The sequence below is a fragment of the Tiliqua scincoides genome, chromosome 1 (assembly GCF_035046505.1).
Source record: "Tiliqua scincoides isolate rTilSci1 chromosome 1, rTilSci1.hap2, whole genome shotgun sequence".
Classification (NCBI taxonomy): domain Eukaryota; kingdom Metazoa; phylum Chordata; class Lepidosauria; order Squamata; family Scincidae; genus Tiliqua; species Tiliqua scincoides.
In genome coordinates, this window is record NC_089821.1 from 15,757,224 (window position 1) to 15,784,499 (window position 27,276).

General features: G+C 43.3%; 1 protein-coding gene across 1 annotated transcript in view; it reads right to left on the reverse strand.

The window, feature by feature from the left end:
- The window catches only part of SPTBN5 (spectrin beta, non-erythrocytic 5), a 137,645-nt gene that overhangs the window by 24,768 nt on the left and 85,601 nt on the right, over positions 1-27,276 (reverse strand). Inside the window, exons 40-53 of the mRNA XM_066614727.1 lie at positions 22,249-22,367; positions 20,958-21,072; positions 19,344-19,457; positions 15,772-15,896; positions 14,473-14,635; positions 13,223-13,411; positions 11,549-11,626; positions 10,602-10,774; positions 9,216-9,306; positions 6,625-6,771; positions 6,253-6,390; positions 2,631-2,887; positions 2,175-2,361; positions 644-856 (exon numbers count right to left, since the gene is read on the reverse strand). Coding sequence (XP_066470824.1) covers positions 644-856; positions 2,175-2,361; positions 2,631-2,887; positions 6,253-6,390; positions 6,625-6,771; positions 9,216-9,306; positions 10,602-10,774; positions 11,549-11,626; positions 13,223-13,411; positions 14,473-14,635; positions 15,772-15,896; positions 19,344-19,457; positions 20,958-21,072; positions 22,249-22,367 — 2,109 coding nt within the window. The remainder of the gene's footprint in view (positions 1-643; positions 857-2,174; positions 2,362-2,630; positions 2,888-6,252; positions 6,391-6,624; positions 6,772-9,215; positions 9,307-10,601; positions 10,775-11,548; positions 11,627-13,222; positions 13,412-14,472; positions 14,636-15,771; positions 15,897-19,343; positions 19,458-20,957; positions 21,073-22,248; positions 22,368-27,276) is intronic.

Here is a 27,276-nt window from a genome sequence, read left to right on the forward strand (position 1 = left end):
CGCCCCTTGTGAGGTAAACTGTATCTTGATTACAGCATCAAAACTTCTCTTTTAAAGAACCCTAGCCTTCCAGTTGTTCCCAGACTTTCCTGGGGAGGATTGTTATACTCTTAAAATAAGTATTATGGTCAGTTTGCTTACTTAGGGCCCAGTCCTATCCAACTTTCCAGCTCTGATGCAGCTACAATGCAGCCCAGAGGTAAGGGAACATTTGTTCCCTTACCTTGAGGAGGCCTCTCTGATTCCATCCCCACTACAGGATGCAGGGCAAGGCTCATTGGCGCAGATGCACAGGCACTGGAAAATTGGATAGGATTGGACCCTCAGACATTCATTTCTAGCTTAAAACATACACAAGGTAGCTTATAGCAGAACATAAACTGGGCAAATGAAAACAATCCCGACCACAAAATCAAAAACATAAATAGTGGTAGAAACAGAACCATGAAAATGCCCATGGGAATTACACAACAATGGACTTCTTTTATTCTGAAAGCTAAACTGGATCCATGCCACTTGGTAATGGCTTCTAATTGGAGAGGAAGAACACTGTACATTCCCTTCAGGTTCTAACAATATTTACCAAGTTATCAAAACTTTTGATCTTTCAAGTACATAGATAAGGCTTTCCAGCCTATTTTACCTCTGTGAGGAAATGCTGAGCTTTGTAGGATTGTATGAGCCTCTTTCTTCGCTCCTGAGCCTCATGCTTTAAGTTTTCTAAAGAAGCCTCCAGTTCTTTCATCTGTTCCATGATATCAGGGGAAGCTGCATGTCCTCCTCTCACCAGCTTTTGTCCGGTGCTGATCACCGCTTTAGTCAAAGCATCGTGGCTATTAATCTCATTCTCTAAATTCTGATTACAACAAAGCAGAAGTGATATTGTCAGTGACCTCTCTGTGTTTGATCTATTGCAAATGTAAAATTTTTAGAAAGAAAAGATCTGGGCCCGCTCAGATCTAGTCCTGCATCTTCCCATAGAAGCCCCCACTAAGATATCATCAGAACTGATTGTTGGTTGGTAGAAGGAAAGAGGGCAGCTTGTCTCAACCGGGGGATTGCTTTTTCCACCCTCAACAATGCTGTTTGAAACTGACAGTGCTGAACACATCTTCTACAGTACACGTAAAGATGCAGGAACATAGCTTGGAAGCCAAGGATGCTAAAGGCTTTTACACCTGGACAGATCTACATACATGTAAAGGCCTGATTTTGGCTTCTGTGGAGCAGGGAGGTTGCCTTTCAGCTTTTCCTGCTTTAGTAATTGCCCTGATATTTCTAGATAATAAAGTAGCAACCATTTATTAATTTAGTTTATTGCTTTATGAACTACTCTTTTTGAAAAGCAGTATATAAATACTCTTAACAAAACAACATCTTTGATGCAGAGACATTGCTACATTCAGATGAGAGACCTCTAAGGGTTTTTTTTGATGGCTACCAAAATTGGCAAAGAAAGCATGTCAGACAGTAGCATTTCAGTTTGCAAAAGGTATTCCCTCCACAATAAGAGCTGTCCATTTAGTCCAGGGGTGTCCAAACTTTTTGGCAGGAGGGCCACATAATCTCTCTCACACTGTGTCGGGGGCCGGGGAAAAAAGAATTAATTTACATTCCCAATTTGAATAAATTTACAGAAATGAATATATTAGAGATGGAACTTATATGAATGAATGAAGATCTTGCGATAGTTCAAGGCCTATAAAAGGCCTTGCACAAAGCAAGGCCAGTCTTTCCATCGCTGTTGCTACTGCATCACAGATGTGAAACAGCAAGCAGTGGAGGGAGCCCTCATCCTACAGCTCACGAAAGAGGTTGAACAGTCGCCCTCACACTGAGAGCAGTTGTGTTGGACCAGCACAGGCTCCAGCAAGTCTCCAGAAGGCCAGAGGCTTATTGGAGACTGGGGGCTCCCCACAGGCTGGATTGGGAGTCCCAGAGCGCCACAAGTGGCCGCTGGGCCAGGGTTTGGGTACCCTTGATTTAGTCCCACTGGTAGAATCTTTTGGGGGCGTAGAAGTGCTGACACAAATGCATTTTTCTGGGGGCACAGATATGCCTGGCAGTGACTGTTTTGCAAAAAATAAATAGAAGGACAATTGACAGAGAATGGTTATAACTGCCCCCAAGCCAACATTACCTGCTCAGGCTGCAGAAGCTCAGTGCTATCTTACCTGGTGCTTTTCTTGTAAACTCTGAACCATTGTAAGGGATTGGCCAAAGTCTCGGGAAGCGGCCAGGGGGAGCTTCTCATGAATCCAGTTTAATTCCTCATTGACATCCTGAAGGAACTGGTACTGTAGCCTGCTGGCTTCCAAACACCCATGCCTCTCCTGCAAAGCCTCCCTTAGCCTCTTGTACCTGTAATGTAAGACAGAGATCTGTCTGTGTAATGGGGAAAGATTACATGGTAATATATACAGCGCCTTGACTAGAAATACAAGGCTGAGAAAAAAGAGAAGAGGCATGACAAAAGAAAAACTTGAAAATATATTTACAGCACAATCTAAGGCATGTCTACCCAGAAGTAAGCCACAGTGAGCTAAATGGGCCTAACTCCCAGGTAAGCATGTATAGGACCAGCAGTCTTAGAGCAGAGAAAGAGGAAAGAGCGAAACAGAAAAATCAACCTGTGCACCACGTTGTCTACTCGCTCTTCAATCTCATCTGCCAGAAAATGCTTCTCCTGTTGGAGCTCCGGCACGGCATCGATGAGACCTTGCACCTGCTCGCGATGACTGACAAAGTCTTCTTCCAGTTCCTCCTGTTTCTTTAGGAGATCATTCAGAACCTGCAGGTTACTGCTGCCTTCTGGCGCTTTCATCTCACTTTCGAGATCTTCCAACCAGTTCTCCAAATCATCCACAATGCGAAGGAAACACAGGGCCTGAAGCCAGAAGAAAGAAACCATAGATACCCTAATCGTTAGAAGTTAAAACAAGTAATCTCTTCTACTGAGCAGTTGAGTCCACTTGGCAACTACTGCTCTCTGAAGCAGCCGCTACACTTACACTCTGTCTGATTGCATAAGAAAAGGGTGCTCTTCAGAGTGGGAATATAGAAGTAATGCATTTAATAAGTTTCCAGTTTGTTCTTCAATCAACCAGGAGCCAGCAGAATACCAAACACACAGTTCATTTGGCATGCTTAGCAAACACAGTTCTGGCATCCTGGAATTTGTGTGGAATTTGGCTTAGACTGCGGCCTGCTGGGGCAGGAGGTATAGTCCAGAGGTTGAGCTGCCTGAAGAATGCCCAAAGTTAAGCAGGAGCAGCCCAGTTCCTGCCTGGGAGATGACTGGAAGTCACTGATAAGCTGACATAACCCTCAGTAAGGGACATGAACCTCAGTTGCTGTTATGAGCTGTGCTGAGTGGATGGACTGGAATGTTGGAATGCTGAGAATGTCAGTGACAAGCAGTGGCATCACTATGAAGGGGTGGGCCTCACCAGATGTTGTGCACGTGGGGGGGGGCAGGTTACACCACTACTGGCCAAAATTTTTAAAATATTGGTATTTTCAAATAATACCATCATGTTATATATCATTTGATGTGGAATTTCATGCAGAAAGCAATGGAACACACGGCATTGACACAATTCTATTCTATCAAAAGTTATAACCAAAAAACCAGTGGGGTGGGGCAATGGTGCATCACCATGCCCACTGGATGGGGTGAGGTCCATCACGGGGGTGACGAGCCGGCCTCCCATACTGGGTGACACAAACCCCAGTGACACCACTGGTGACAAGAGCTATAAAAACTGGAAGATCCTCTGTTCAACATGATTTGTGTGGCTATCTGCAGAAGCTCAAGAGAAGTGTTGGCAGCTAGGAAAGGTGACTATATTGGAAGGAAAACATCTGGAGAGAGAAGTCTTCTATACATAGAACAATATTGTAAAGACCCTTATCAGGTCTAGGACAGACTGCCTATGTAAAATGCCTTGAGTAATATCTGAAGAGAAATCTGAGAATTAGAAAGGCTGTATAGAAACATAGTACATAAAATAAATAAATCTCCAGGAATGAGAGCTACAAACCACTAGATTCTGCCTTAATCCAGTTAATGGCCAGTCCACAAAATTATGGGACTACAGGGAAGATGAAAGTTAAACTTATTGGCAAGTAATCTGATTTTTTGGGGGGGAGGGGGCAGATTTTGGGTGGTACAATAGCAGTCTATTGTGGTGCATGTAATGCTGGATTGATCCAGACTCCAGGCAGGCTTGGGGAGGCAGTAGACACCACTTGCTGCTTCCCCCGACTTATTGTCCGAGGCTAACTTTTCAACTCTCTTACAGATTACACGGCTTTGACTCCAATGCATGTGGAATTTTTGTTCCACACAAATTATACAAAATTGGAATAAGTATGTATAAATATGCCTAGAGATTTAAACAGAACATTAAAATTTGCTCCCCAGGCAAACAACCCCTATTTTATCATGGGGGTAAAAATTCAGAATAGTCTGGATGACATTAACTATCTGAAGGAATAAGGAATTGCTAAAGAAAAGTGTAATAGCAAAAAAAAAAAAAAAAAATAGCAAATCTTACTCCCAGTGATTCATGTGACTTGGGTTTGTAATATATAGTATTTCACATGATAAACAAGCAGGATTGTGCATAGGTCTTTTACCACTGGTGTTTAAGAAATAAACAGGTGAGGAAGGGGTGAGGCCAAGCAGTGCATGAGCAGCAGATTCCAGAACTCTTGGAATTAGTCTGCTTTTCTCCTTATTTTTTTGCCGATTCAAGGAAATCCGAGGACAAAGCCAGGAGAAGTTTTGTCATCCTGACGGTATAAAGTGTCTTGAGATAGTCAGAGCCTAGCTGGAGGGCTTTCCTCCTGGGACACAGCCATTGAGGCAGATAAGGAGAAATGTCGAAATTCGCCACTAAGCTGTGAAAACCCCTGCGGTGATACCATTTATGAAAGAAGGAAATTGGGAGATCAAATAAAAAGAGCTGCTTATGACATTTAGTGGATTAAAACAGAATTGCAAAGGGAAAAATGTTGGAAGAAGAATGAGGAAGCCTCATGGAAGAAAAAATACAAACTTTAATTCTATTGAGTCATCAGCAAGGAATTTGATTTTTACAAATTCAAAATGGTGTGGAAATCTTAAGTCAAAAGATAAATAAACTGAGTGACACGAAAGAAAAAAGCATACTGAAGGAGAAGATTATTGATCAACAACCTGGAAGAGGAACTTTGATAGAGTTGCAGACTGATGGAACAGCTCAGAAGACAAGTATTCAGATGTCATCGGATCAGAGCGGAGAAGAAACAATTGGACTGACAGGAATAGAAATGGATCAAGAGAAGGAGATGATCTGCCAGAATTTGGATTTGATGGAAGTAACAAGAAGAGGACATTTATTAAAGCACTAATTGTGGAGAAAGATTTATGTGAAATTTACTAGGAAAAAGAGATGGAAGAAATGTAAGATATTAAGATGAGTGGACAGAATTTGAGATAAGGAGAAGAATTGATATTCAAAATAGAGTAATGATTTGGTAGATACTTTTATATTTGAGATAAGAGATATGTTAGTATTTTATAGGTTAATTTAGAAGAATTAGAATTGGAAATAAAGTGTTTGAGATTGCTTTGGAATGATGATATGATAGTAAAAATGGTTAAATTTGTATGTTTAAAAATATATATGTAATTGAAAATATACTTGGAGATGTTAAGTTTAGAGATAGTAAAAATGGTTATTAGTGTGGTAAAATAATAAGTGTTTAATTTTTAGAAAGGGAAAGGTAGATAAGAAGGATTTTATATATCATATAAAGCAACATATATTAATAAAACATATTTTGTATGTTAGGTATTGGAAGGAATCTAGAAGGTTGATATAAACAAGAACGGTAGAAATGATGATATAGAAAGTATAAGAAGTATATATAGTATATAAGTATAATATAGGGTAAGTAGAGATAATTATATATTTTCTATTTCTTTTTGTTTATTTAATTTTCTCCCTTATTTTTTAGGTTAATGAGGGTTAAAAGTAGAAGAATAGCAGATTAGGAATGTAGAATGATGTATTAAATAATTTGGTAGATGATGTCCTGCAACCTCTATTGTTTGTGGAGTATGTGTTTGTAGTGTGTGTATGTGTGTTTATTAATAAAAAATTACTTTAAAAAATTAAAAAAGAAGAAATAAACGGTGAAACCGTAAAGTCGCTGTCACTCTTATGATGGCAAGGACCCTGCTCCGTCAGTATCTTGCTTTACCTTGTAGGTATCCTGCATTTTTCTTCTCTTTTCATGGCAATTTTCCAGCAACTCATACCAAAGTTCATCTATTTCCTGGAGTCTGGACTGGATGGCCTCAGGAGCCCAATGTCCCTCCTGAAGCATCTTCTCTCCATCCTATAATGAAAAGTCAAAATTCTCCTTGATGGCTCATTTCCGAAAATGCCTGAACTCTACCCTTAAAACAGCAGCACCTTCAAACCACCCCATTTTCCTTGCAACATGCAACTCAGTTCAAGTCCCTGCATATTGTTCTACGGAGAACCAGACTGCAAATCATTCTTTTTGCTCAGACTTTCCTGGCACCATCTCTTCAGACAGCTCCATGGGATACCAGCTGAATCCACTTACAGCTTTGATACCATCTAGGTGGTTTTGGTTGGCCACAATCTCTGCCTGGAAAGTCTGGTGCTTCTGCAGTTTGGCCTGAAGGTTGCTTGGGTCTCTCCAGCTCTCATCAAGAGCAATGCTGTTCTTCTCACTCATCCAGGCAGCTACCTTAAAGGAAAAGAGAAAGCAATGATTCAGAGGAGTGAAAAAAAAGTATTATTTTCAATAAGAACATAAGAACAGCCCCACTGGATCAGGCCATAGGCCCATCTAGTCCAGCTTCCTGTATCTCACAGTGGCCCACCAAATGCCCCAGGGAGCACACAAGACAACAAGAGACCTGCATCCTGGTGCCCTCCCTTGCATCTGGCATTCTGACATAGCCCAATTCCACTGCCTGGGTTTCTGTCTTAGGAAGGAAATTGAGAAAGCGTCATCAGTTGTTCCCATAACTATCCGTCTTCCTTCCATCCCACCCCTAGTCTTTGTTCAGTCCCACAAGGAACTGTAGATTTACAGATCTATAAGATTTACAGATCTACAGATGTGGATTTACAGGTCTGAAAGGGGTTAAGGGTGCAATCCAAAGCGCCCTTTTGGCTGGCACAAGTCCCTTGCGCCAGCAGAAGAGTGCCACTCTAAGAGTAGATAGGCCGGTGCATGGACACGCACCAGCCTCTCTGCACTGATGTGAGCTCCTGGGTTAGTACGTTAGTACTGTTAGTAAGTTAGTACGTTAGTAAGTTAGTACTGGCCGAGCTTGGTCAGCACAGGGGTCTGGAGGGGGCACGGGGAGAGCAGGGAGGAGGTGGGAGGGAGACATTTCAGGGGAGGGTAGGACAGGTGGGCCAGGATCCGGCACTTGTGCTGGATCCTAACCCTGTTCCTGGGTAGCCCAGGGCATTCCCAGACTGCTCAGATTTGCGGCACTGATTTAAGTGGTGCAGATCCAAGTAGCCCCACTGAGGCTGATGTGGCTTTCCCAAGGGTAAAGGGAAAAGTTTCCTCTTGCCTCGGGCCGAGCCTCAGACAGCCCAAAACTTGTGCTGGATACAGTGCAGGTCTGCCAGCCTGCTTGTTCCAGCACAAGTTAGGATTGTGCTGCCCGTCTTTCAGCTACCTGACTTATCTACCCTTCCGTAATGGAAATGCGCAAGATGGACAGAGCGGATAGGGAGATGCTCTTTACACTCTCAAATAACACCAGAACCAGGGGACATCCACTAAAATTGAGTGTTGGGAGAGTTAGAACAGACAAAAGAAAATATTTCTTTACTCAGCGTGTGGTTGGTCTGTGGAACTCCTTGCCACAGGATGTGGTGATGGCGTCTAGCCTGGACGCTTTTAAAAGGGGATTGGACAAGTTTCTGGAGGAAAAGTCCATTACGGGGTACAAGCCATGATGTGTATGCGCAACCTCCTGATTTTAGAAATGGGTTATGTCAGAATGCCAGATGCAAGGGAGGGCACCAGGATGAGGTCTCTTGTTATCTGGTGTGCTCCCTGGGGCATTTGGTGGGCCGCTGTGAGATACAGGAAGCTGGACTAGATGGGCCTATGGCCTGATCCAGTGGGGCTGTTCTTATGTTCTTAACTACAATTCCCAGGAAGCCTTGCAGGTCTCTTGTTATCTGGTGTGCTCTCTGGGGCATTTGGTGGGCCGCTGTGAGATACAGGAAGCTGGACTAGATGGGCCTATGGCCTGATCCAGTGGGGCTGTTCTTATGTTCTTAAGATCTCTCAAGGAGATAGGGTGTGGTGTCAACAGTGGCCCCTTGCTTTAGCAGGCAAGCATGGGGTTTACACCAGGGCCTTAGATTGCAGTGAGTGTACTGCACAACTGCAGCCACCTGAAGGCAACAGGGCTCGCAGGGATAAAAGCAGCACCTACAGGAAAGAAAAGGGTGTGGGTAGTAGGAGGAGGAAAGCCTGGAGAAAGGAAACTGAATTGAACTGAGCTGATGGATTAATGGACTGAGGCTGATGGACTACTGGAACTGCTGATGGACTAAATGACTAAAGGCCAAAGGGGTGAATGGACTGGAGACTGCTGGAGACACTGGAGATTGTGTGGCTGCCATGCCCAAGACCTGCTGAGGACCAAGGTGTTGCTGTAGTGGCTGGAGAAGCTGCTGTTACAAAGGGGAGGAAGGAGGACCTCTGCAGGTTGAACAGGCAAGCTATCCTGGTGGTGGGGTCCAGTAGTCCTGCAGTGTAAAATTAGGGTCATTCCAGGGGAACAAAGGGGAGCTAATTAGCTTAATGTGGTCATGGGTTCTCTAGGTGAAGCTTGAATTTGGCAAAACACCTTCTCACCGTGCCATTCTATGCATGTCTGCTCAGAAATGAGTCCCACTGTGTTCAGTGAGGCTTACTCCCAGGAAAGTGTGTTTAAGGATTGCAGCTTTGAAGTATTTTACAATTGTAAAAAAGGGGCTGGTTTTTGTAGAGCATATACAGTCCCCATATTGCCTTTCATATCAAGTCTCTTCTTGCTCCATCTCCTTCTCCTTGTAAACATACTAACAAATGTTTCGTGTTCACTCGCTGCTGCTAAGATGGCATGTCATGATTTAAAATAGTGTGGCAAATCAAGCTACCTAGATGTATACCTCAAAGGAATCGCGTAGAAATTTTTGCAGCAGCCATGATTCCTCCAGCATGCGCCTACGTGTCAAGGCAATTTCCAGAAGTCTCTCTTTTCTAATGAAAAGATGGCACAGAGGATTAACATTCTCACGAGTGACTTCATAAATGACTTTAAAATATACACCTTTACCTCAGAGAGCGATCTAGGTGCACTGCAAGAATCAAATCAAGCATGGCTGAGATGTTCAAATGATACACAGCCAGTGAAGAAATATGAAAGTGTCCAAATAAATAAATAAATAAATAAATAAATAAATAAATAAATAAATAAATAAGGACATTAGAAGCATGAATTATCAGTCAGATGTTTTCATAGCATGACAAATTTGTTTGAATATTACTTAGACTTTCCACATTGTGGCACCTGTAGCCAGCTGGCTATACTTTTGAGTCAAGGGGTGCAGTGGCAACGTTGTGAAGTCATGTGAAGCTGTGACATCACATTCAGGTTCTCCTGGAGGAGGAGGCCATGGGGGGGTGGCTTCTCAATCTGGCTGTTGTGCACCTTTCTCCTCCTTTGAAGGCTTTAGTTTTTTTAGAAGCTCTCGCTGCGGCAATTTTTAAGAGGACTCCAACAGGCCAATTCTGCTTTACCTGCAACCCCTGCACTGTACATCCCTGTGCCAGCAGTGGAGGACAAATCTCACGCAATCCCTTTTGGCCTGGTAGCCAGTCAAACACGCCCCATCCCTGCTTGCTACACCACTGGAGGGGTGCACTACATGGATGAAACATGCCAGGGTGAGCAATAAGGGAAAAAGAAACTACCGTATTTTTCGCTCCATAAGACACACTTTTCCCCCCCCAAAAAGTGGGGGGAGAAGTGTGTGCGTCTTATGGAGCGAATACTGCAAAGCTGCAGGCGTTCTCAGGGCAGCAGAGCCTCCTTGGCAGGTGCTTCTGCCCCTGACCAGGGTCCTGCCTGCCTGCTCAATGGTAATGCAAATGCAATGGTAATGCAAATGCAAATTGTAATGCAAATGCAGGCGCTCAATGGCAATGCAAATGTAATGCTTAGTGACAATGCACTTGCAGAAAAATACTACAGTAAATCATTCTACCAGTGCAAGGATGATAAAGCAGAAAAGGCTAGCATATAAAATTCCTTTTAAACTAGAGGTAGTAAAATATGCTAAGGAGCATGGAAACAGAGCAGCGGAGAGACATATTTTATTACACTATTTGGTTCAGAATATTTTTTTTTCCTGTTTTCCTCCTCTAAAAATTAGGTGCGTCTTATGGTCAGGTGCGTCTTATAGAGCGAAAAATACGGTACTTTGGAAAACCGGTTCCTTTCCTGAGGCATATTGACTGTCCCAGACACAACTAGAAAATGGCTTAGGTGCTACCTCCTCAGAACAGTCTGACACTTGTTCATGATGTTTTCTGAGTCGTAATGCTGGCTGTCTCTCAGCTGCTGGGCAAACAGGGCCATCCCATCAATCTTTTCCAGCTGCATTTCCAGGGCCTTTTCAAACTGCATGTGTTTTTGCTGCAGGCTCTCCACACTGGACACGGAATCCTGAACAGAATCATAAAAAGTAGGGTGTTGATTTTTGCTGGTGAACCTCACCACCACAGTCAGGCTTTGAATGCCCACCTCTGTTTAACAAGCATTCCCGACTGGCATGAAATGCTGCTTTTAGATTTATTTATTTAGTGCCAGGCTGCCTGAATAAACTTTATGAGCCAGAGTTGGCTTGGCAACCAGCCTCCTAAACTTTTGTTTTCTGTTAAAGACCTGGGTTGCTTTGGGAGGCCTTTAATAGGTTGACTTTGATTATTTTCTGGCTTTGTTGGCTCTCAGTTTGTTGTTTTTGGGTGTTTTCTTTGCTGCAAGTCTGTGACTTGCCTATTTTGTTGGATCTGACTGATTCTTTGGTTTTCTATTCCTATGTATGCTTTTCTTAGCATTCCTTAAACAGACAGGGGAGAAAACATTTCCGTAAAATCAATAAATATGAGGAGGTGGCTACATATTTCAGCAAATTTGTGGACTGTGTTTTTTCAGCTGTGAAGGTGAACTTTCCTATCCCAGTACTGCTTTGAGGCTTCTGCCTCTCCAGCATATGTGGAGGACTTGGGACCACTGAAAGAAGCAAAGGACAGGAAACTTCTAAAAGATCCCGATGGCAGCAGGTGGGAAATCCAGTGGGCCAAGGGAAAAGTAGGCCTCTTGAGGAAGAGAGCTGAAAGCATGCTCTCCTAAAAGTGGCAAAATACAGTTGCTCCCTATTTTTGCCAATACTGTTTCACTTCAGCTGGAAGAAAAAAAAACTCAGACCATTTCACTTACCCCCAAATCCTTGTTTGCTAGGAAGGCCTCTTTGCTGCTGAGCCAGTTTTCATTCTGGTCCACATAACCAAAGAATTTCTGTTCAACAGAGAGAACAAGATAGCAACCTCTGTTCCTTGCCAATAAAATCAAGACAGTGCAAAGTTCAAGGGGAATGATTCTGTGTGAGAGAGCATGCACATAACTTTCAGAAAAGTTGAGTTGAGGTTTGTACTAAGTGGTGGGTTGCAAGCAGTGGCAAACAGGCACAGGGTGACCTTCACCTCAAGTCTTTGGCTACCTCCCTTCAGCCTGCCACAGGTAAAGCAACTCGGATCCATTTCCCTACCCACTCTTCTTGCTCTACCTCGTGTGGTCCCTTTCAACAAAACACTTCTGCACTTCCTGTTTGTTGAAAGGACTGCACAAGGAAGGAGCAAGGTGAATGTATAGGGAAGCAGATCGCCACCTTCTGTGTAGCTTTTGGGGGGGGTGCACATTGGTGGCAGGAGCAGCAGCATGGAATCTGTGTCTACTTCAAGCAGTGCTTGAGCTATTTAGCCACTGCTAAATCATTGGGAATCATTGGCAGCTCACATGATCATTGGGTTCTCCCATGTCTTGAAAATATGATCAAGACTTGAGTATTTTCTCTTCTGTCATTTGCAACTAATGAGTTCCTAAGTAAGAAATAAAGTGCTTATTTCAGGTCACGACCTGATTGATGACATCACTTCCTGCTTAATGACATCACTTCTCGCCCTCAGCAGGAATCATGACTGCTACTCAGTCTGCTGTACGAAATGAGTTTGATATCCCTAACATAGACTGAATCTTCATGTGACTGAGATTAGGAGGGTTTGTGGGGGAGGGGAGAATAGGATGTTGTAAGCAAGTATGTGACACTGAGACTCTTGAGACCCCAGAAGTTGGCTCCCACGGATTGATAAGTTATTATTTACCCTAGAGCTCCCATTGATGGGAGCTTTTTCCAGTTTAAAAAGCAGTCAAATTAAACCCACCTCTCCCTATTGGTCAGTAACTTGGTTGCTCCTCCCCCCCACCCAATTTGGCTGCTATTCACTAAGGAAAAGATAGGCACATAAGGACAAAAGATGCTTTAAATATCATGGGTCATTTGGTCCTCACTGCAAGATACTGACACAATATGAGAAATTTGTGAAATATACTTCTGAGAAATTTACTCAGAAATAAAGACTAATAAACTGAAACATCACAGTAAGGAAAGCAATCGTATGTCTTTCACCCACATGGGAGAGAGAGGTATCAGGTAGAGCAACTGTGTTTACCTATGCAGAGTGGGAAGATCTAACTAGTAACAGCCAATAAGCAGCTGGGATTGTTGACTGCAAAACTGGGGCTGGAAGAAACCAGGCCCACTACAGTGCTTTTCTGGCTGTTTTCCTAAGAGAACAGGTAGATGGAGTGATTCCTGCCTCATTGCCAATTTGAATTTGAGCTGAAGATTAGTTTTGGAGAATCATCACTGACAAGAGGATGCAGATGTCTTTAACTATACTTCTCCCTTCCCCACTTTGATAAGGATGGGTCCTACCCTTCAGCCCATAATTCTGGAGCTGCCGCTGATCCAGCTCTCAACCAGAAATGGTTGCTTACACTTGCTTTCAGACAGAGCTTGCTCTGGGGGCTTCCTCAGTCCATTTCTTCACCCACCTGCAAGTCCTTGGCTTGAAGAAGTTTTAGATTTTGTTCTTGCCAGACCTGGATCATTTCAGTCAAGGCCTCTTGTAACTCAATGAGGGAGTGGTGAATCTCAGGGGTTGCATAATGACCAGAATTGGCGAGTTTCTGACCGTACTTGCTGAGTGTAGTGAATCTGTTCCCCCGAGCTTCAATCTCTGCCTAAAACATGTTGAAGAGATTGATGACAAATGTACATGCAGAACCAGTATCCAGGATATGGGTCTTCAGCGGACAAAAATATCTTTATATATTAACCTTCCAATACTAACATTTATATGGAAACTCATTAATCTTTGGGCTGTGTCACTGGAACAACACAAACTCTGAGAGTTAATAAATACAGGGAACAAATATTCTGCTCTATGGTCACACTTCTAGCCAACTTTCCAGCACCGAGATAAGGGCAATGCAACTCTGAGTTAAGGGAATAAACATTGCCTTACCTTGAGGAGGCCTCCATGACTGCCCCCCAACTGCAGGATGCAGCACATGCCCCACTAGCACCGCTATGCTAGTGCTGGAAAGTTGGTTAGGATTGCACCCTATGACTCTAGCAAAGGCTGGTTCATCTCCAAGTCAGGACTTGAATTTATTTGAGAAATCTTAGCAGTAAACAGAGGTTTTATATTTGAAAAACAACAGGAGGTTATAACTGCATAGGACAGAGTGCTCCTATAATTTCTGTTCTCTCCTCTGCTCCCAGATAAGTTCTAGCCTGTATGTTCAGTGCTTTACCATTAGAGTTTCTATGCTAATATTGAATAAATCTTTCCCTCAGTGCTTAGAGGAAAGGGAGGGGTTGCTGGCTCAGAGTGAAATTGTTCTGTCTGGAAAATGATTGATGGATTGTCAGCCGACTGCCCTCTCTCACATTAACGAGGTTACTGTTTTCCTTTAATTTAAAGGGCCCTTCTCATTGAGTTGAGATAGAAAAATCCCTGGATAATTAGGTTATACCTGTAATTGCTTGCATGACTGTCTCTCTACAACAGTAAGAAAAGCAGTTTTTTTTTTTTAAACTGTGTTTTTAAAGGGATGCATTTTTCCCCTTCTCCAGGGATCAGCACATCCCTTCTCATTTACAGTGGCCATTCGTGTTGAGTCAAATCTGTGTATGAACAAATCCGTATATAACAAAGTTGGACCTATATTCTTCTTTCCGGCCCCCATCTTGCTACGTCACTGATGATTATTGTCAAATCTTTGTAATTCATGCTTGCCTTTATTCCATGATGCTCTTCAATCAAGTGTTCTGCTTCAGCTAGACTTTTTGGAAGGCCTCCAACCTCCATTTGGCTTCTGACTTCTTGAATCCAGTCTAGGAGCTCCTTTGTATCCGAGTTAAACTTCTGCAGCTGGTAGGAGGCTGCCAACTTCTCCCTCCTGACACACAAGGAACAGGTTAGCAACTGCTATGATGACAGTGCAAATCTAAGTATTTCTACTCACCCCAACTGAGTTCAATGGGACTTGCTCTTAAGTAAGTATGTATAGGTTTGCAGCCTCAAAGAAAAATAATCTTTCCTTACTTTATTGCCTTCCCCAATACTTTCATTACAGATTATTTTGCTGGAATGAAGACATGTTTAGTAAAAATGAAAGGCTTGCAAAATGCACTGTTTCTTAATTCAGGGCAGCCTTAAGATCATATGCTTAACCATATTTGAGGGGCCCTAGAATATTTCTCACTCATAAATCATGCTTCCTTCTCTGGCAGCATTCACAACCACACAGAGAAGCAGGCAATTATGAAAACAGACAGAAATACCTAGAGGCAGCTCTAATCTGCCACATTTCATCCTGTTCCACCTCTAAAATCTTTTGTGGTATAAACCATATTTCATTTTCACTGTGGCTGGGTTATTGGTATTCAACATTTCCTTTAACCTGGAACACAGCCACACTACACCCTCATGTCTTCTAAGGAGGGAGTAGCCACAATATTTCAAGATACAGAGAGCTCTGAAGGATATCAGAACAGCAAGTAGGAAAGGATATACTCAGCTACTGATGCCAGAGAAGGACTCCTAACTATGCAGCTTAGCAGGACAGTTAGCCTAACTCTGCCTGAGTGTAACTGTTAATAATTGAAACAAGCCTGTTGCCCAAAAGATTCTTGCCTACTCACAACCAAGACAAGCATTTTCTAATCACACTATGAGCACAAACGTTTAGAAGAAACATCCATCACAGGTTACAAGCCACTATGGGTTTGTGCAACCTCCTGGTTTTAGAATAACAGGCTACCTCAGAAGGCCAGGTGCAAGGGAGCTGCACCAGGATGCTGGTATCTTGTTTTCTTGTGTGCTCCCTGAGGCATCTGGTGGACCACTGCAAGATACAGGAAGCTGGACTAGACGGGTCTTTGGCTTGAACCAGTGGAGCTATTCTTATGTTCTTCTGAGCACAGTATACACAACCCCACAATGTGTTTGGGTGTGTTTGAAGTAATCAACAAGAGGGCAACAGTGGTTTGAGTCTTCGAATTCATTACAACATGGTTGTAATTATTTTTTTACCTTTGCTTGGCCTGACCCTGGAGTCGTAGCCAACAGTCTTTCATCTCCGTTTGTTTCATAGTCAGTTTGTCACTCAGAGGGGATGGATTTTTCTTGCATAGCTGGAACGATGCCAGCTCAAGAGGCTGAAAGTAGCACAGGGACTCTATTAAAGCATGGTTCCTTCTGAAACTATTCTTTCATTAATACAGGCTTGAAAATGAGTATTATGGTTTGGCTACATGTTAAAATGTCTATACAGTAAGAGCAGCAGTAACGTAGTTACTAAGTAAATGATTGTGTCTGTAGATTCACTTTTACATAACAACAGATGCAGCATGCACTTATCAATGTGTGCAATGGAGTGGTGCATACATGGAGACAGAGGAACACGTTTTCCCATGAGGTGAATGGAGATGCTTCCAGAGTTCCCATATTCTTTACATATGAAGAGGTGACTAAAATGGGGTGAGATGTATATATTCCAAGCACACAAAAGAATGAACAACATCTACATATTTTTATGATAAAACACATCTTTAGATTAGACCAGCAGTTCTGAAACTGTGGATCCAGGACTCACCACTGAGTTGTGACCCAATTTTAGTTGGATCACAAAATGAACAGGGCAGATTAGGCTATGTGCATCAAGGATTAAACAAGCTGCTACTTGGGGGAGAGAAGCACTGCTGCCCAATCACCATTATAGTCACAGGTAGCAGCTTCTAGGGCCTCTAAAAAACCACTGGATTAGACTAACAGCAAAATGCTATGCATGATTTTGCATATCCTCTCCATGCAAATTCTCCGCAATTCAAATCCTATCCAATTACCTGAGGACTTACTCTCAGGTAAGAGGGTCTGCAAGGTTTAGTCCATGAAACTGAAGAATTGTGTGCTGTAAATGTGTGTGTGACAAAAATAATCCTTTTTTTTTCCTTTCAGAACTATTCTTTTTTATTCTTATGTAAGTTTATGCACACTTAATTGTATCAAAACTCATATGGTTAATGCAGTGGCATAGCTAGGGGAGGTCCAAAGCACTAAGTTTTGTAGGGAACCTCACCACAGCATGCAAGGGGCCCCTCCCCTTTAGAGACATTCCAGGCAGGAGAAGCAAAATGAAGGCATATGCCTCTGTTTTGCTCCCCCCACCTGGAATGGCTTGGAAGGGGAGGGGGAGGGCCCTCCTTCATGCTACAGTGAAGCTCCCTGGAAAATGCTTTGCACCCCCTCCAGCTATGCTACTGGATTAATTGACAAAGTTTTCCTTAACAGAGTGACAGTCTGGCTTCAGATACACTCTCAAACACACAAGCAGCCTGAGAGAGAACAAACATGCCATTATGGAGCTTTCTCATTTGAGTGTAAGAGTCATGTGTGACTGCTCTATATAATGTTCCCATTGAGTAAAAAGTAGCAGCTGGAACCTCACCCATAATAAGTTCCAGGTTGTTACACAGTGGAAATAGAATTATGAATTTTCTATGGACTTGGCAGAGACAACATCACAGTGAGCACTGGCTACAGCACAAAATCACATATGTCCGTTTGTGACAGACATATGGTCCATAGCAGTGTTTCTCAAACTGTGGGTCAGGACCCACTTAGGTGGGTTAAAAGCCAATTTCAGGTGGGTTTCCCATTCATTTCAATGTGTATTTTACAGGTTGAGTCTCATTATTCACGTGGGTTCCATTCCAAGCACTCACATGGATGGCAAAAAAACGCACTATAGCCAATCAATTTAAAAAACAAAGTTTTTTTCTTTAGGATTTAAAAACAGCCTTGCTGACCTTTGGGATATAAGATAAGAGTCATTAAGAAGACAATCCATCAATGAGTAGTCCTGCAAGTGCTTACAAAGGCGCTTCATTCAGTCCCTACCTTCACCAATAGCCTCTTTAATGAGAGAGAGAGGGGGAGGCAGCTGGCTGACCATCAATTCTTCTCTCTCCAGGTGACCCCTCCCTTCCCCCTGAGCACCTGATCACTTTGCATTGGTGAAGGGAGGGGCTGAGTGAAGCGCCTTTGAATGTCAGCCTAACATCTATACTGGGTAAGCTGGTGGAATGTCTCATCAAAGATAGAATCTCAAAACACATAGATGAACAAGCCTTGCTGAGGGAGAATCAGCATGGCTTCTGTAAGGGTAATTCTTGCCTCATGAACCTTTTAGAATTCTTTGAAAAGGTCAACAGGCATGTGGATGCGGGAGAACCCGTGGACGTTATATATCTGGACTTTCAGAAGGCGTTTGACAAAGGCTCACCAGAGGCTGCTGAGAAAACGCCACAGTCAGGGAATTAAGAAGGCAGGTCCTCTCATGGATTAACTGGTTGAAGACCAGGAAAGAGAGTGGGTGTCAATGGGCAATTTTCACAATGGAGAGAGATGAAACGCAGTGTGTCCCAAGGATCTGTCCTGGGACCGATGCTCTTCAACCTCTGCATAAATGACCTGGAGACAGGGTTGAGCAGTGAGGTGGCTAAGTTAGCAGACAACACCAAACTTTTCAGAGTGGTGAAGACCAGAAGTGATTGTGAGGAGCTCCAGCAGGATCTCTCCAAACTGGCAGAATGGGCAGCAAAATGGCAGATGCATTTCAACATAAGTAAGTGTAAAGTCCTGCACATTGGGGCAAGAAATCAAAATTTCACATCTCCGCTAATGGGTTCTGAGCTGTCCGAGACAGATCAGGAGAGAGATCTTGGGGTGGTGGTGGACAGCTCGATGAAAGTGTCGACCCAATGTGCGGCAGCAGTGAAGAAAGCCAATTCTATGCTTGGGATCATTAGAAAAGGTATTGAGAATATTATAGTGCCATTGTACAAATCTATGGTAAGGCCACACGTGGAGTATTGTGTCCAGTTCTGGTCTCCATATTTCAAAAAGGACATAGTGGAAATGAAAAAGGTGCAAAAGAGAGCGAGGAAGATGATTACTTGACTGGGGCACCTTCCTTATGAGGAAAGGCTACGGTGTTTGGGCCTTTCCAGCCTAGAAAAGAGACGCCTGAGGGGGGACATGATTGAGACATACAAATTATGCATAGGAAGGATAGAGTGGATAGAAAGATGCTCTTTATAATCTCACTTAACACCAGAACCAGGGGACATCCACTAAAATTGAGTGTTGGAAGAATTAGGACAGACAAAAGAAAATATTTCTTTACTCAGCGTGTGGTTGGTCTGTGGAACTCCTTGCCACAGGATGTGGTGATGGCATCTGGCCTAGATGCCTTTAAAAGAGGATTGGATAAATTTCTGGAGGAAAAACCCATTACAGATTACAAGCCATGATGTGTATGTGCAACCTCCTGATTTTAGAAATGGGCTATATCAGAATGCCAGATGCAAGGGAGGGCACCAGGATGCAGGTCTCTTGTTATCTGGTGTGCTCCCTGGGGCATTTGGTGGGCCACTGTGAGATACAGGAAGCTGGACTAGATGGGCCTACGGACTGATTCAGCGGGGCTGTTCTTATGTTCTTATGACTTTAAAATGGCCCATCTACTGGACAAATTTCTTATAATTTGTAGCCATGGTGATTATCATTTTCATTTTTGGTACAAGCTACTTCCCATCTTTTACCTCCATGTTGGACTGAATGACACCAATTTCTCTCTCCATTTCTTCTTGTCTCCGGATTAGGTTTTCTACACTCTCCAAGTCTTTCCCATAATCCAGTGCTTGCATCAGTGCACTCTTAGGAAAACAAAAGGATGAAAAATAAATCACAATTCAATTTTAACAGCACTTTCATTTTCTTTCCTATGAATCCTTCTGATGCTGTCACTTTAAAAATGAATTTGAATCACTTATTAAAAATATTTGAAGCATTTAAGAAAGCTCAGAATTTCTCAGTCCTGGGAACCCACACATAAACATTTAGGCTGTCTCATGTCTTGCTATATCTTCCAATGCCCTTTCTCTCTACTCTCTGTCCTAGAAAGCTGCCAAAAACCCCCTGGATTTTAGTATTAAATAAGAAACATGGAAAAGTTATTTGAACAATTTCCTTTTTAGCAGAGCTGACAAAGAATCAAATATTTTTAGCTGATTACCCATGTGCCTTTTTAAAATAACACAAACCTGGAAAATATAACTATGACTCCCCCTAATGTATCTAGACTACTTTGTGGAAAATTCCAAACATACAAAAAAGCCCAGCAACAGCTGAATCTACTTGAGGACATTAAGGAAGGTTCTCCATACCTGCTTTCTTCTGCATATATCACTATTTAATAAAGCAAAACTTTATTAAACTTTATTAAACTTTATTAAAACTTTATGTCTGCGATACGAGGACATCTGCAAGAGGGATTTGAAGGCCATAGGGATGGACCTCAACAAGTGGGAAACCCTGGCCTCTGAGCGGCCCGCTTGGAGGCAGGCTGTGCAGCATGGCCTTTCCCAGTTTGAAGAGACACTTGGCCAACAGTCTGAGGCTAAGAGGCAAAGAAGGAAGGCCCATAGCCAGGGAGACAGACCAGGGACAGACTGCACTTGCTCCCGGTGTGGAAGGGATTGTAACTCCCGGATTGGCCTTTTCAGCCACACTAGACGCTGTGCCAGAACCACTTTTCAGAGCGTGATACCATAGTCTTTCGAGACTGAAGGTTGCCAATACAAAGCAAAACTACCTCTGTAGTTTTGTAGAGCTGCCTCTGGAAAGGCAGCTCATCTGAGAGAAGGAAAACTCTGATTCCAAACCTCCACTGCCTTGTGGCTACATCCAGTTATGGAAAAGGCTTCAGGAGTCAACCTCGAGGCAAAATCAGGAGCCGGAGTCCCTGAGGCAGTTCGCGGCTGTACACAGTCACGCTCTGGCAACTCCTGCAACGCCGCTGGAACCAACCGTATTGGCTTCTGCCTTTCCATTGGACCATTTCAGTGACGTGGAGAGGGGGGATTTGCTGCATGGGTAACAGCCTATCCTACATACCTACTTTACACAGGCTTCGCACACTGGAGAGGACACTCTGTTCCAGAACCACCATTCAGAGAAAGAAATATACAGAGGTAATGTTGGCATCCTTCAGTCTTGGAAGACTATGGTATCGCGATACCATAGTCTTCCGAGACTGAAGGATGCCAACATTACCTCTGTATATTTCTTTCTCTATTTACATATTTAGTTTGATAAAATTTCACCCACAATGAAGAACTTAAGGAGGAAAAGTGAATGGAAAATCTATGAACCACCTTCTCGCCGATTCTCTCAGTTATGTCATCAATTTCTCGGATCAAAGCATGAATCTCCAGAGCTCCTTCCAGTTTCTTCCTATATGCTTTCAGGTCACCATGGAAACTGTTCCACCTATTATAGAAATAACACATTATTGGATTACATCACACTGTTCAGAGAGAAAGAGAGAGAGAGATTCAAGTTGATTTCAAAACCTAAATTTGGTCTTATCCATTCTGACATCAAAATAAGGTCTGCTTTATTCACATATGAGCAGAACTGAAGCGATATCAAAAGTAGTTGCAAGAGGAGCAAGAGCAATATGGAATCATTCATGTATGTGCAGGAAGCTACTCTGGTTCCACACTTGGTAGGTGCAATTTCTTGGCGTAAGTGGTTCATAACTAAGTGGTTCGTAAGCCAGAGTATTCTAGTATTAGCCATAGAAAAAAGACAAAAATATTTCTTTAACCAGCATGTAATGAGTCTGTGGAACAGGATGTGGTGATGGCATCTGGCCTGGATGTTATACTGGCCTGGTCTGTTATAGTGTTTTTATACTATAAAATACTATGATGCATGTTGTTATACTATGATGCATGTTGTATAGAATGTGTGGGTGAGTGTGTAGAGTGTGTAGAGTGTGATTATTGGAACTGTAGTATATATTTATGCTTGTATGTCTAAGGTGCATAAATTTCATTGTGCTGTAGCACAATGACAATAAAGTTACTACTACTACTACTTTAAAAGGGCATTGGACAAATTTCTGGAGGAAAAGTCCATTACAGGTTACAAGTCACGATGGGTATGTGCAACGTCTGAATTTAGAAGTAGGCTACCTCAGAAGGCCAGGTGCAAGGTCGGGCACCAGGATGCAGGTCTCTTGTTGTCTTGTGTGCTCTCTGAGGCATCTGATGCGCCGCTGTGAAATACAGGAAGCTGGACTAGATGGGCCTTTGGCCTAATCCAGCAGGGCTTATGACATGACGGGTCAAGGGAGGGCACGAGGATGCAGGTCTCTTGTGGTCCTGTGTGCTCCCTGAAACATCTGGTGGGCCACTATGAGATACAGGATGCTGGACTAGATAGTCCCCGGCCTGATCCAACAGGGGTCTTCTTATATTCTTATGAAAAGTATGTTTATGGGGGACTGCAACTATGGAAAGAACGTATGTGGAAAATCCAGCTCACCTTTGTGTGTAGATCAATGCAATGGCACTACCAACCCTCTGACCATGAGGTCAGTCAATGCTGATTGAACTCTCCCTCCTTCATTCAGACCCCAGTATGGATTTGCACCAGTACCTCTCATTGAGCTGTTTCCGGCACTGGTATATAGTTTTCATCTCTTCCTTATTCTTTCTCTCCAGTCTCACAGCAAGGGCATTGATGGCTTTGATGTGTGCCTCATCCACGGTCACTTCCTATCACAACGGAGCCAGAAAGGAAGAGTTTGCTTGCATGAATAAATATTAGGCAAAAGTTATTCCAGTCTGATGTCTGCCAGAAGTAAAAGCATTCCCTCCCCAACAATGCTGAATGACAAAGCTACAGGGGAGAAGTAACATAAGAAACCACGCAATTCACACTGCACAGCAGGCTGTCAATCTAAAATATAATTAATGTTCAGTCTCCTTAGTGTATTGAGGTCTGGAGCACTAGAAAACAGTCCGGGAACTGTAAGGTGAATTAGCACCAACTTAAGCACCGTGCTGGAAAGCACTGACATAGGGGTTAGGATTGCACCCTAACTTTTCCAGCTTCTTTAGCACATGCAAGTAAGAGGTGAAGGAAATGTTTAACAGTTATCAGCCTAACATTCATGTGTGTGTGTGTGTGTGTGTGTGTGTGTGTGTGTGTGTGTGTGTGTGTGTGTGTGAGAGAGAGAGAGAGAGAGAGAGAGAATATCTGAGAACTCCCTCTCATCCACAAGTAAGGGAAATCCTTACTTCTCAGTCATAAACTTATGTGAGGTAATGAAAAACTCATCAACCCTTTATAATTTATTGAGCTCTTTTAAAACCACTTTATTGCAAGCACAGATCCAAGTGAACCAGCTTATGAGCATGATTTCACCATCTGTTTCCTAGGATCACGCGTGTGCTTAAGCCATTTCTGCCCAGCATTGCATAGATGCAACAGGGATCAAATATATAAACTTGTGGGCTGGGCAGAAATTGTGTAATTCACACACACGCACGTATGCATGCATGCAAATACTTAAATATCCCCTGAACAAACCGTAAATGATAGAACTCTTTCAGAGATCACATCTTTTTTGCCTCTCTCTGCAGAAAACATGGAGAGACTTTGGGGAAGCCACATTACTGTATGCAGTTTCTGGGAACAGAATTCTTAGTGAGTTTACAGACATTACATTTTTCCTGTATAGGAAAACAGGTGGACATGTGAACATCTGTAGCAAAAACAGAACATTATACTTAAGCCTGCCTTACCCACATGGTTGAATAGTTCTGAGACGTAACAGGCATATGCATGAAATTCACACAGATGAATTGCTGGTGTGTTTTGCTACATATCTGCACAGCCTATCTACAATCTCTGAAGTGGTCTTCATTAAAAAAAAAAACAACAACACCATATATAATTCTGGAGTGAATGTTCAGCTGCTCTCATTGCTGATCCTTATCTGTGTGCCATAATCAATCATTAGGTCTCCTGTAGAGACTACAGAGTGTGGCAGTAAGATCTTTTAACTGGATCTGGCTGTGCTGATTTCCACTTGTTGAAAAGGGACCAGTTTGGCAATAAGCCCAGAACCATCAGATCCACTTTCAGGAAAAAAGAGAGCAGAAGTTTCTCTTCAGCTCGCAGGATTTGTTAGGGTTGTTGTGTAGTGTACACAATACAGATTTTCCTTCTGTATGGGTAGAGGCCCTGACAGAATTGCACAGTTTGTATATTTATTTATATCCCATTTTTCTGTAATGAGTTGCACGCAAAGAGGCTCACTAACTGAAAACCAGCAAACAATAGGACACATGCACATTAGAAAAACAAAAAACACAAAATGACATTAAACAAGAACAGCATTTCAGCATCCTTTTTGGCCTTTTGATTCAAGAAGAACAAGGGAAGATCTGAGAGAGGCTGTATAGAATGGAAATCTAACAGGCATGTCCAGCCTCAAGCTAACCATATGCTTCCATGGGCAGCCTGCAGAAAATTAGATCTCTTTTCTGAATCCATTGGACTCAGCTAAAATGAGTGCAATCCCCAGTGAATTAGGCAGTTAACGTTAATTAGCCCCAGTCACAAAACAGTATCTGGTCACAAGCATGACAGTCAACGCCCAAGTTAGCAAACCCCACTGAGCTGTAAGTAAAACCTGACATGATGACTCATCATCACCTAAAATTATTCACAATGTGAAAAAATACTGTACAGTATTTGCTGTGACTTTTAAACATGTGTAACCATAGTAAAAAAAGACATGCAAGTTTCCTACCTGACCGCATACATGGCTGCATACTTCTTCCTACATGGAAATTATTGCTAAATGGTAGATATTGTCTATGAAGCAGTCCTTGGGCCGTTAACTTACATGTGCTCACTTAAAACTACATTTTTTTGACTGAGACCAATTTCTGAAAAAATAATTTAGCCCTGAGATGTCACCAACTTTTTCCATGTCATTCAGGCAGTCTGTATTAAGCAATGTGGATTAACTCATGATACAGCAAACAACAATAATCTATTGCACGCAAACCTACATTTAGTAACTAGTAATTTATATAGCGACTTACAACCTGCATTAAATTTTACACAGGAAGTCCTCATAAATCACTGGCATCACAGAGCCAAGTTACATGGCCAACAGACTTGAGTTGCTGGACTGTCCCACTTCATTAGGCTATAAAACTCACTGTGTGCAGAAAACCAATATGTCAGGGAAAAGGGTTTCAGGCTGCCTTTCTCCCTTAAACCCGCAAGTAGAAGACAGTCTCCAGTCATCAATTCCTGAAGGAAAACTGGTGAACGCTTTATCTGTGGGCTTATTTATACAACATTCAGTCACTGTTACCCTGCGCTGCAGGGACAAAAAAAGTCATCAGCAGGACCTGTCACTCTCATCAGTGCTTATGCACTGACTCTGTCGTCTCCAGCAGAAGCCAAAGACAAATTCTATGATGACCTGGCCACCACTATCAAGAAGATCCTTGTAAAAGAGCCATTGTTCATCCTCGGCAATTTCAACCATAGAGTTGGTGCTGATAACAGTTCATGGCCCACTTGCTTAGGTCAGTTCGGCACTGGGAAGATGAACGAAAATGGCCAACGCCTGCTAGAGTTTTGCTGTCATCACGGTCTCTGTGTCAGCAACACATTCTTCAACACAAAGCCCCAACATAGAGTCTCTTGGAGACACCCAAGATCAAAGCACTGGCACCAGCTCGACCTGATCCTCACCAGACACTCCAGCCTTCCCAGCATCAAGATCACACGCAGTTATCAGGGTGCTGCCTGCGACACTGACCACTCCCTGATGTGCAGCAGAGTAAAACTGCAAACAAAGCGATTGTATCATACGAAAAAGGAAAGAAGACCTCACATTGATACCAGCAAGACCCGGGATCAGAGAAAAGTAGAGGAATTTGCATGAGCGCTTGAGGAATCTCTTCCAGGCCCGGCCGACGCAAATGCATCCAACAGATGGGAACATTTCAAGAATACTGTTTACAACACCGCCTTGTCCATATTCGGCAAGAAGACCAACAAGGCGGCAGACTGGTTTAAGCCCACTCTGAGGAGTTGACACCAGTCATTGAGGAAAAGAGGAGAGCTCAAGCAGCATACAAGGCCTGTCTCAGCGAGCGCAACCTGCCGGTCCTCCGAGCTGCTTGCAGCAAAGTCCAACAGACTGCCAGGAGATGTGCTAACGACTACTGGCTCCAGCTCTGCTCCCAGATACAGATAGCAGCTGACACGGGCAACATCAAGGGGAAGTATGATTGTATCAAGCAGGCCCTAGGTCCAACACAGAAGAAAATTGCCCCTCTGAAGTCTGCTGCAGGTGAGGTCATCCAGGATCGGACGCAGCAGATGGAACGCTGGGTGCAGCACTACTCTGAGCTATATTCCAGAGAAAATGTAGTCACTGAAGAAGCACTGAACAACATTGAGTGCCTGCCTGTGCTGGAAGAGCTTGACAGTGAACCAACCCTAGAAGAACTTCACGTGGCCCTGGACTCCCTTGCCTTTGGCAAGGCACCTGGAAAAGACAGCATCCCTGCTGAAGTCCTAAAGTGCTGCAAAGAGATCATCGTCACTGAGCTGCATGAAATCCTCTGTCTTTGCTGGAGAGAAGGTGGAGTACCTCAAGACATGAGGGATGCAAACATCATCACGCTGTACAAGAACAAAGGTGACAGGGGTGACTGCAACAACTACCGTGGCATCTCTCTCCTTAGCGTTGTAGGAAAGCTGTTTGCCTGAGTTGCACTAAAGAGGCTCCAGGTACTTGCAGAGAGCGTCTATCCAGAATCGCAGTGTGGATTCCGAGCCAACAGGTCCACCACTGATATGGTATTCTCCCTTAGACAACTGCAGGAGAAATGCAGGGAACAACAACAGCCACTCTTTATAACCTTCATAGATCTCACAAAGGCTTTCGACCTGGTCAGCAGAGACAGCCTCTTCAAAATTCTCCCCAAGATCGGATGTCCACCCAGGCTCCTCAGCACCATCAGATCTTTCCACAAGGACATGAAGTGCACTGTTGTCTTCGATGGCTCCACATCAGACCCCTTTGACATCCAAAGCGGAGTGAAGCAGGGCTGTGTTATTGTGCCAACCTTGTTTGGGATTTTCTTCGCTGTCCTGCTGAAGCAGGCCTTTGGAACTGCAACAGAAGGCATCTATCTCCGGACCAGATCAGACGGAAAGCTCTTCAACCTCTCCAGACTGAGAGCAAAGTCCAAAGTCCAGCTGAAATGTCTGCGTGACTTCCTCTTTGCCGACGATGCAGCTATCACTACCCACTCTGCCAAAGATCTCCAGCAGCTCATGGATCGTTTTAGCAAGGCCTGCCAAGATTTTGGACTGACAATCAGCCTGAAGAAAACACAGGTCATGGTTCAGGATGTGGACTCACCTCCCTGCATTACAATCTCTGCCCATGAACTGGAGGTTGTCCATGACTTTGTGTACCTTGGCTCAATGATCTCCGACACTCTTTCTCTCGATACCGAGCTAAACAAGCGCATCAGTAAAGCAGCTACCATGTTTTACAGACTCACAAGGAGAGTCTGGTCCAACAAGAAGCTGACAGAACATACCAAGATCCAGGTCTACAGAGCTTGCGTCCTGAGT